This window comes from Salmo salar, chromosome 22, assembly GCF_965601325.2.
Source record: "Salmo salar chromosome 22, fSalSal1, whole genome shotgun sequence".
Taxonomy (NCBI): domain Eukaryota; kingdom Metazoa; phylum Chordata; class Actinopteri; order Salmoniformes; family Salmonidae; genus Salmo; species Salmo salar.
The window spans coordinates 13,036,005-13,046,721 of record NC_138312.1 but is presented as its reverse complement, the minus strand read 5'-3'; the positions used below and the strand labels follow the sequence as shown (position 1 = coordinate 13,046,721).

Genomic DNA, 10,717 nt, shown 5'->3' with positions numbered 1-10,717 from the left:
ATGATGATCAAATGAACGAATGTACAGGGCCATATCCTTACCCGTTCCCCATGGGCTCATCTAACAGAATAATAACCACCTTGTGTCAAAGAGAGAGCCAGGTGGAGCCAAGCTTCAGCACCTTACTGGTCCAAAGAGGAGTAGGATAGAAAGTGAGATAAAAATACAAACCCTAAAATGGCAATACATTCTACTTAAAGCAGTAACCCTAACCCAAGCCATAAACATAACCCTAACCCTAGGTTCATGTCCACACCCCGGTTGAACCCTAGCCATAACCCAAACCCTAATCTTGACATAATCCTAACCCTCTCCTGCAAATACTGTACATATACATGTTAACTTGAGAACCTCATCATAAAGAACTTTATGAACTGGGTGGTTCGAGCCCTGAATGCTGATTTGCTGACAACTGTGGTATATCAGACCGTATACCACTGGTATGACAAAGCATTTATTTTTAGCGCTCTAATTACATTGGTAACCAGTTTGTAATAGCAATAAGGCACCTCTGGAGTTGGTGGTATGTGGCAAGTATACCACGGGTTGTATCCAGACACTAAGGGTTGTATCCAGACACTCCTCGTTTCGGCGTGCATAAGAACAGCCATTATCCGTGGTGTATTGACCATATACCACACCCCCTCAGACCTTATTGCTTAATTATATCACTATGCAACAATGCTGAAATAAATGTGAATGTTTCTTTCTTCTAGTCATACCAGATAGCATATTATCAGTAGCATTATTAATGCATTGTATTATTATGCAGAGCTTTTATTGCTTTGATCAGCCCATGACTTTAACACAGTGGATGATACCGCAGTACCTCTGTGTCTCTCTGTGAAAATTGGTGGATGAGTGTGCAAGAGTGTGCAAAGAGTGTGCAAAGCTGTCATCAAGACAAACGGTAGCTATTTGATGAATCTCAAATATTAAATATATTTTGATTTGTTTAACACTTTTTCGGTTACTACATGATTCCATATGTGCTTTTTCATAGTTTTGATGTCTTCACTATCATTCTACAATGTAGAAAATAGTAAAAATAAAGAAAAACCCTGGAATGAGTAGGTGTTCTAAAACTTTTGACCGGTAGTGTATGTATATATATATATACATTGATTATTGAAGAATATAACTTATAAATGCATCATGAGCTTAATTCAACTGTCACACTCCATGAGAACCCAAAATATAAGGTGGTTTTTCTCTAATGTTTGTAAACGTAAATGTGAACAAACACTGTATAGCCTCATAACATGGTTAAAACAATAATTTTGATATCATGGATAGTCAGTCCTTGCATCCATAGCTCTGTCTATTAATCTGAGAGTGGTTACATTTCTCCAGGGCCCACCCCTCAGCTTTTTACCAAAACAGAGGTGGGGTGCCGTTTTGTTAGTGTTTCATCTGTGGATTATCAAGATATCAAAGTGTCACCAACAAAACATTTAACAATAGGCCTATAGCAAATGCAGCATATAGCATTAATTTTTCACATGTAAATAGCACTTTTCAGTAGCGCTCAAAGCATGCCATTCCATGAGCGCAGCATTTACTTTTCAACTAGAATCAATGAGCCCAGTCAGTCCTCCCTGACGACAAAATCAAAAACAACAGAGTAAGGCTGGCTAATAAGTCCTTAGTTTTGCTCAGGTAAAACAATTTGGCTAATCTATACCTCCATATTTACATGTCCTATTCTTGAAGATCAAGGGTTATAACATTTATTGTAATGACTGGAATTCTGATAGACTGGTTTTTCAATGTAAATATATCATTTTATCATATTATTATATGTAGTAGAAAGTGATGGGTTAGAAGAAGCCTACATAACCAGCCCATAAAGTAAAATTTAACATCCATATGTGGCCAGCTATGTAAACTTTAACATTGATTTATCCTGCAATAGATGTGGTTCAATTGGTAACATCCATTTTTGTCTTCATCGAATGCCTCTTAATAATCTAAAAGTAACTGAATGTAATCATATTACAACTGAGTTTGGGTAACCCAAATGTTATGTTACTGATTACAATTTTGGACAGGTAACTGGTAACTGATTACCTCTCACAAACAAAGAGTAAAACAAAAAATTCTATATGAGTGTAAGTGACCTGAAGGAAATATAATGAATCTTGAATGACAGAGGATTTTCAGTTGAAAGAACAATAGAAATATAATTTGTTTAGCACTCTTGGGGCGGGGATAACTTAAGAGGGACAGGAAATTATGATTCATCACGGAATGTTAACGCAGACATGGTACAGCAGAACTACACCACATCAAATATCGATACAAACTGTAGATATAAGGGAGATTTCATCACCCTAGTAGCTTTCATATAGTTTTACACCCTCTCTCTACAGGTTGGCAGACAGGAGTTATCTTTTCTATTGGGAGAGTGATATGATGATCCTGTCTAGATCCTGGGTGCTCGTCTATTTATGTGTTTTTATTTGTAATGGATTTTTAAATCCTGTGGAGGCTGATTATAAATGCAAAAAAGGTAAAGTATGTTCATGAATATTAAGGGCTATTGTGGAGCTTCTCTATGTTTTGCTGGGAATCATACTCTACTATGCGATGCGGACGAATGTAGATGCAGACTTATCTTGACTATGTTTTCCTTACCATTGATACTATTAAGGTTACTTCTAATTTGTTGACACTTATAATGAAATAATGACTCTGTCCGATATTGAGAACAATTCCATACAATGACAACAATGTGAATGATATTATCAAGGTGAGAGGAGAAGCAGGTCTAGAAGAAACAGCTGCGAACCGTGCCCTGACGGGAACTTCCAGGCAGTACCAAATGAATCTCAGCAATGTCAACCCTGCAACTCCTGCGATGAGAGTAAGACATGATTATGCAATGAGAAGTTATAATCAGTACGAATACATTATGTAAACAATAACCCATTGATGTGTAAATCGTGACAGAAGAGGACATCTTTTAAATGTATAATGATCCCACACCAAATCTTGAGTTGAATCTAAATGGCCATAAAATATGCCAGTCTAACCCACAGACGATATGATTGTTTCTATGCAGATTCTGGGAGTGAGGTAATATCACTGTGCACAAAGACTTCTAATGCTATATGTCAGTGTCGTGATGGATTCACTAACAGTGTCAAAGACTCTACGATATGCAAGTGTGCCATGGGTTCTGGGTTGGATAAATCAGGTAAAGTGGAGTCACATAATACTGATGCTTTTCAGTGGATTGATGAGTACATCTGTAAATAACTGGCATGCTGCCTAATTTCTTGATTCAGGTATAATACACAAATGCCGTGAATGTGGGCATGGATTCTTTACCACCAAAAAGGACTCTACGTGTGCGAAATGGCGAGAGTATGTAGAAGAACTTACAAGCATTTGTCCGATTTTTGCTATTTGCTGATGTATCAAGCAGTCTCCTTACATTTACAATATAATGCTGGACTTTTTGTCATACTCTGCAATTGATTTGGAATCACTTTAACTGTAGTTTGACTCATGGCTATGTATCTGTCTCTGTCTTAGATGTAGTAGTGGAGTGAAGAATCCAGGCACTACGACGTCAGATGTAATCTGTAATGAAGAGTCAGAGTCAGACGGGAAGACCCTCCCCTCCATGCAGCCCACTTCCCCCTCTGGCTCTATCCAGACTGTATCTAAGTCCTTGATCCAGAACGAGAGCCAAGGGTCATCTCGTCATCCCGATGTCCCCACTGTAACACCAGCCCTCGCTGGTCCCAAGTCCTCAATGCCAGACTATGGCAAAGGTTGCATGCTGTTCTTGACTCTAGGGCATGACATTTGATTATACATCCGTGTAAAACATTGTGCTACAGTATGGCTTTGTATGACTAATGCCTTATTTCTGTCTTCCAGTAATGCCACTCATTGGAATTGTCCTGCTGCTTACTTTTCTACTTACCGCTGTGACCTGCAACCTGGTCATCATTCCTTGCATCAAGAACTACAAGAATCCGGGTGTCAAAACAGGTATGCGCTACTGTTAGTGAAACTCGAAGTCACAAAATGATTACGAGAAGTGTTATTTTAGTTTCTTTAGCTATTGTGTGTGTTGTCGTTTGAGTTTAATAGGCTCTCAAATCTGGAATGTCGTGTGTGTATATTTTGTGCTTTGTTTGGTTTGTGGATTCTAACTCTATCATTCTGCCCCAGCCCAGGACTCAATGTGCCGGAGGCCAGTTGAAGAAAGTGGGGACAGCAGTCTCTCTTCCCTGGTGAAAACACCAAGCTTGGGGGAGCCATGATGGAAAAACCTGGTTATCTGTCTGTCGAAATGCTGCAATTATTCTCAATGCTACTCAGAATAAATGTATTTTAAACCAGAAACAACTTCAAACACCTGTTTGAAAATTCCAAAATATGGTCAATATTTGATTCCCATGTAATCTGTTATTATGGAAAAGCATGTTAGGTAGGCCTATTACTTTGCCTTGCCTCCTTATCAACAAAATGGTTGTTCTTTGCTGCTCTGGGAGATCCGCATGATGTTATTTTCACAAATGGGCTACTGACAAACTTCTGAGAAATAGGCCTACTACTTCCTTCCTGTGTCTGATTCAGATTTAGAAGAAAGATAATGTGACAACATTGCCAGTCTGGCAAAATAATGTGAAATATTGTACAATGTGCATTGTGTTAAATTTGGTTGTCGTTTATGTCTTGCAAATAAAACCTTTGAACATTTTACATTATCTTAATGCCAATTTGCCCATTCTTAAAAGTTAATACACTTGCATGAGCTATGACTCAGCAAGAACAAAAGTATCAGGATGTATAGAAAGTACATAAAGACAGAGACACTGACGCCGGGTCGGTGCTTCCCCCGTGGATAGGCTATACGTCTGCCTCTTTTTTTCTGTGAGAGAGATTCTTCCACTCAGTCTATATGACTTCCACTCACGTTTTCAATTGAAACCATCAAGTCAGACACAGAAGCTGCTACCATGAAAGACATCTTATGTTGTTGATTACTGTTCTGATACTTCAGCTCACAATTTCCCCTAATGCAGAGGTGTTCACCCTAACGTTTCGGTGGAAACAAAAGGTTCCATTAGTCTTTTCTTCACAACAACATCTCTTTTCACCTATGTTCATTAACGTGGTTGTAGTAGAGATGTGGCCTAGTTTTGCAAAATAAAGGGATATTGTGTGTATAATAGAGGATGGAAAATTAGTGTTAGGTGATTAAAAAACATTTTAATCCACATCAGTCTCTAATAAGATTTGGGGTTGAGTTTATTTTCTTTCTTTTTTTAACCTTAGCCCTTTTTAAAATGCATTCAGCATTAGTAACGTGTCAGATGGGTGACTGCTATGTACCATGACTCGTTTTAGGTTTATCACAGTAGGTGCCAAGGATATATGATGAATCATGAATCTTGATGAATTATACAGTGCCAGTCAAAGGTTTGGACACACCTACTCATTCAAGGGTTTTTCTTTGTTTCTTACTATTTTCTACGTTGTAGAATAATAGTGAAGACATCAAAACTAGGAAATAACACATATGGAATCATGTAATAACCAAAAAAGTGTTAAACAAATCAAAATATTTGTTTGATTTTAGAATCTTCAAAGTAGCCCCCCTTTGCCTTGATGACAGCTTTGCACACTCTTGGCATTATCTTAACCAGCTTCATGAGGTAGTCACCTGGAATGCATTTCAATTAACAGTTGTGCCTTGTTAAAAGTTAATTTGTGGAATTTCTTTTGTTCTTAACGCGTTTGAGCCAATCAGTTGTATTTTGACGAGGTAGGGGTGGTATACAAAAGATAGCCCTATTTGGTAAAATAGGCCTAAGAAGTCCATATTATGGCAAGAACAGCTCAAATAAGCAAAGAGAAACAACAGTCCATCATTACTTTAAGACATTGAACTTGATGTGCACACTCAGATGGCAATCTGAGAAAAACAAAGCATGCGTGCGTGACACTGTCTGTCTTAAGTGGTATTAACACAGATCTGTCTATCAGACAGTGCCAGAGCTAATCAATAGATATTCACATTCACTGGCACACTTCGGCTATTTTAGGTGACAGCACACACACACACACACACACACACACACACACACACACACACACACACACACACACACACACACACACACACACACACACACACACACACACACACACACACACACACACACACACACACACACACACACCCCCCCATGCAATAATGGTCTATATTTGGGTCGAGTGAAAACATTGTTACACTGAACAAGTATAAGATATTACAGTTGAAGGGCTCTCTTCTAAGGACTTGGGCTAATGACTCATTACTAATAACTGTATTTATTCATAAAACACTTTTCACAATCCCCAAAATGTAACGTTTGTATTTAAAATAAATCGTTGCGATAGAATGAAAGCGTACCAGAAAGTAACTTCAGTAAATCAAATCAAATCAAATTTTATTTGTCACACACACATGGTTAGCAGATGTTAATGCGAGTGTAGCGAAATGCTTGTGCTTCTAGTTCCGACCATGCAGTAATATCTAACAAGTAATCTAACAATTTCACAACAACTACCTTATACACACACAAGTGTAAAGGAATGAATAAGAATATGTACATAAAAATATATATGGATGAGCGATGGCCGAACAGCATAGGCAAGATGCAGTAGATGGTATAGAGTACAGTATATACATTTGAGATGAGTAATGTAGGGTATGTAAACATTATATAAAGTGGCATTGTTTAAAGTGGCTAGTGATACATTTATTACATCAATTTTTTATTATTAAAGTGGCTAGAGATTGAGTCAGTATGTTGGCAGCAGCCACTCAATGTTAGTGATGGCTGTTTAACAGTCTGATGGCCTTGAGATAAAAGCTGTTTTTCAGTCTCTCGGTCCCAGCTTTGATGCACCTGTACTGACCTCGCCTTCTGGATGATAGCGGGGTGAACAGGCAGTGGCTCGGGTGGTTGTTGTCCTTGATGATCTTTTTGGCCTTCCTGTGATATCGGGTGGTGTAGGTGTCCTAGAGAGCAGGTAGTTTGTCCCCGGTGATGCGTTGTGCAGACCTCACTACCCTCTGGAGAGCCTTACGGTTGTGGGCAGAGCAGTTGCCGTACCAGGCGGTGATACAGCCCGACAGGATGCTCTCGATTGTGCATCTGTAAAAGTTTGTGAGTGTTTTTGGTGACAAGCCAAATTTCTTCAGCCTCCTGAGGTTGAAGAGGCGCTGCTGTGTCTTCTTCACAACGCTGTCTGTGTGGGTGGACCATTTCAGTTTGTCCGTGATGTGTACGCCGAGGAACTTAAAACTTTCCACCTTCTCCACTACTGTCCCGTCGATGTGGATAGGGGGGTGCACCCTCTGCTGTTTCCTGACGTCCACAATCATCTCCTTTGTTTTATTGATGTTGAGTGTGAGGATATTTTCCTGACACCACACTCCGAGGGCCCTCACCTCCTCCCTGTAGGCCGTCTCGTCGTTGTTGGTAATCAAGCCTACCACTGTAGTGTCGTCTGCAAACTTGACGAATGAGTTGGAGGCGTGCATGGCCACGCAGTCATGGGTGAACAGGGAGTACAGGAGACGGCTGAGAACGCACCCTTGTGGGGCCCCAGTGTTGAGGATCAGCGGGGTGGAGATGTTGTTTCCTACCCTCACCACCTGGGGGCGGCCCGTCAGGAAGTCCAGGACCCAGGGCGGGTTCGAGACCCAGGGTCTCGAGCTTAATGACGAGTTTGGAGGGTACTATGGTGTTAAATGCTGAGCTGTAGTCGATGAGCAGCATTCTTACATAGGTAGTTGATCTAAAGCAGGTAGCCTAGTGGTTAGATAGTTGGGCCAGTAACCGAAAGTTTGCTGGATTGAATCCCTGAGCTGACAAGGTAAAAAGCTGTTGTTCTGCCCATGAGCAAGGCAGTTAACAAGAATTTAAGCTTTCTGCCAATATCAGATATGTCTGTCTGGGGATATGTTCTTGTTACTTAGAACCTCATGCTAAACGCATTAGCCTACGTTAGCTCAACCGTTCCGTGGATGGGACACCGATCCCAAAGAAGTTGACCCACTGTTCCCTAGGCGCAGATGGTTGCCCCCCGCACCTCTCTGATACAGAGGGGTTGGGTTAAATGTGGAAGACACATTTCAGTTGAATGCATTCAGTTGTACAGCTGACTAGATGTCCCCCTTTCCCTAAAGGCAAATGAGCCACATACTGTACTGTAGGCAAAAAGCAGGCACATTAACAGAGCTATAAATAGCGCCTTAAGAGCATATTAGCATTGGACTGAGACACTCATGGCTCATCTGTCCTCTGTAGCTCAGTCGGTAGAGCTTTGGCGCTTGCAATGCCAGGATAGTGGGTTAGATTCCTGGGACCACGTAAAATGCATTCACCCGTGACTGTAAGACGCTTTGGATAAAGGCATCTGCTAAATGGCAACATATATACTGAACAAAAATATAAACGCAGCATGAAACAGTTTAAAAGATTTTGCTGAGTTACTGTTCATATAAGGAAATCAGTCAACTTAAATGAATTCATTAGGCCCTATTCTATGGATTTCACATGACTGGGCAGGGGCGCAGCCATGGGTCGGTCTAGGATGGCATATACACACCCAGTTGGGAACCAGGCCCAGCCAATCAGAACAAGTTTTTCCAGACAAAAGTAATTTATTACAGAGAGAAATACTCCTCAGCACCACCCCCCACAGGTGAAGAAGCCGAATGTGGAGATCCTGGGCTGGCGTGGTTACATGTGGTCTGCGGTTGTGAGGCCGGTTGGACGTACTGCCAAATTCTCTAAAACAATGTTGGAGGCGGCTTATGGTAGAGAAATCAACATTACATTCTCTGGCAACAGCTCTGGTGGACATTCCTGCAGTCAGCATGCCAATTGCATGCTCCCTCAAAACTTGAATCATCTGTGGCATTGTGTTTTGTGACAAAACTGCACATTTTAGAGTGGCCTTTTATTGTCCTCAGCACAAGGTGCACCTGTGTAATGATCATGCTGTTTAATCAGCTTCTTGATATACCACACCTGTCAGTTGGATGGATTATCTTGACAAAGGATCAAATGCTTACTAACAGGGATGTAACAGGGAAGTAAACAAATTTGTGCAAAACATTTGAGAGAAATAAGCTTTTTGTGCGTCTGGAAAATTTCAGGAATCTTTCATTTCATTTCAGCTCATGAAACATGGAACCAGCACTTTACATGTTGCGTTTTAATTTTTGGGCTGTGCTTCCTCCTGTCACTTCTCACACTACACACAAGTGCAGATACTTATCCACTATTGTTCAGTGGAAAAAAACATTCTCGCAACAGTCTTACTACGGGGGATTCTGTTCCTGGCAGCTGATACACCGTGGTCTGTAGGAATTCCCATGATGGAGCACAGTGGGAAAGTTAATATCAAACACATAATAGGACTTGAAGAACACATCCAGTTCCCCAAGCAGTATACCTTGCTCCAATGCCGGTCCACAAATGACTGTAAACACTTGTGAGCAGTCCCCAAGAGCCAATACAAATGGGTAAAGTCTGGTCACCTCTGCCTGGTGCAGGTACTCAACCACCTTGGTCCCAACCTGTTAGAGAAATCATTTGATTTTAGAATATGAGGACTTGTGCAAAGCATGGAGGCACACTGACAATGCCATCCTACACAATTAATTTTGTATATTTTATAGCCATTCAACACACAATCCCTGTTTGATGCCTACATCTTTAATTAATTTGGGTCTGGGGGCTCAAAGGTTCATTTACACAACCCTAACCATGTTTCCATCCACCCATTTCCTGTTGATGAATTACCTGCATAAAAGAAGTCACAACCGGGCTGATGGAAACATGAAATGCCGGTACAATTTCATAAATGCCTACAGACAATTTGTTAATTCGACATGGTGTGATCTTTTTGTGTCGTTAAAATTAACTGTGCGAGAAATGGCTGTGGAAACTCCTTTATGCTCAAAATATATAATAACCATCACATCGAAGTAAACTTGGGAGCCAGGCGATGATATGTTGTGTGGTCCTCCCACTTCCACTCGGAAAAGCATGCAATTTATTAGGGTACAGATTAAATAAATGATGAACTTCACAAGGTGGTGAAAGTGCAAGGTGACGAGCTTGATGATCCTTTTAAAGTAAATATTGAGTGTCTTACTCTGGTGACATTATGATCGATGCTTGACTGCCGTTTGACAAATAAAAATAATATTGTCTACCCCCACTGTATGTGCGATCTGTTGGCTAGAGTGCATGTGACAAGACTAGAGTGAGCACATTTTTGTATTTTTTTATTTCACCTTTATTTAACCAGGTAGGCCAGTTGAGAACAAGTTCTCATTTACAACCACGACCTGGCCAAGATAAAGCAAAGCAGTGCGACAAACACAACAACACAGAGTTACACATGGAATAAACATAACGTGCAGTCAATAACACAATAGAAAAAGTCTATATACGGTGTATGCAAATGGCGTGAGGAGGTAAGGCAATAAATAGGCCATAGTATCAAAGTAATTACAATTTAGCAAATTAAGACTGGGGTGATAGATGTGCAGATGATGATGTGCAAGTAGAAATACTGGTGTGCAAAAGAGCAAAAAAGTAAAAAAGGTAATAAAAACAATATGGGTTGAGGTAGGTAGATTGGATGGGCTATTTACAGATGGGCTGTGTACAGCTGCAGCGATCGG

At 40.5% G+C, this 10,717-nt stretch overlaps 1 protein-coding gene across 1 annotated transcript; it reads left to right on the top strand.

The window, feature by feature from the left end:
- Positions 1–2,247: 2,247 nt before the first annotated feature.
- Positions 2,248–4,717, top strand: LOC106582621 (uncharacterized). Its single transcript, XM_014165846.3, has 7 exons — positions 2,248–2,512; positions 2,753–2,866; positions 3,065–3,199; positions 3,291–3,369; positions 3,541–3,782; positions 3,892–4,005; positions 4,189–4,717. The coding sequence occupies exons 1-7, from the start codon at positions 2,413–2,415 to the stop codon at positions 4,278–4,280; spliced, it is 876 nt and encodes a 291-aa protein (XP_014021321.1). The 5' UTR covers positions 2,248–2,412; the 3' UTR covers positions 4,281–4,717.
- Positions 4,718–10,717: the final 6,000 nt, after the last annotated feature.

Excerpts from the sequence above, each read along its gene's own strand:
- LOC106582621 (XM_014165846.3), top strand. The coding sequence starts at position 2,413 with ATGATGATCCTGTCTAGATCCTGGGTGCTCGTCTATTTATGTGTTTTT. Across the intron at positions 2,513-2,752 it reads TGATTATAAATGCAAAAAAG|GTGAGAGGAGAAGCAGGTCT; the intron begins GTAAAGTATGTT and ends GATATTATCAAG. Across the intron at positions 3,783-3,891 it reads AATGCCAGACTATGGCAAAG|TAATGCCACTCATTGGAATT; the intron begins GTTGCATGCTGT and ends TCTGTCTTCCAG.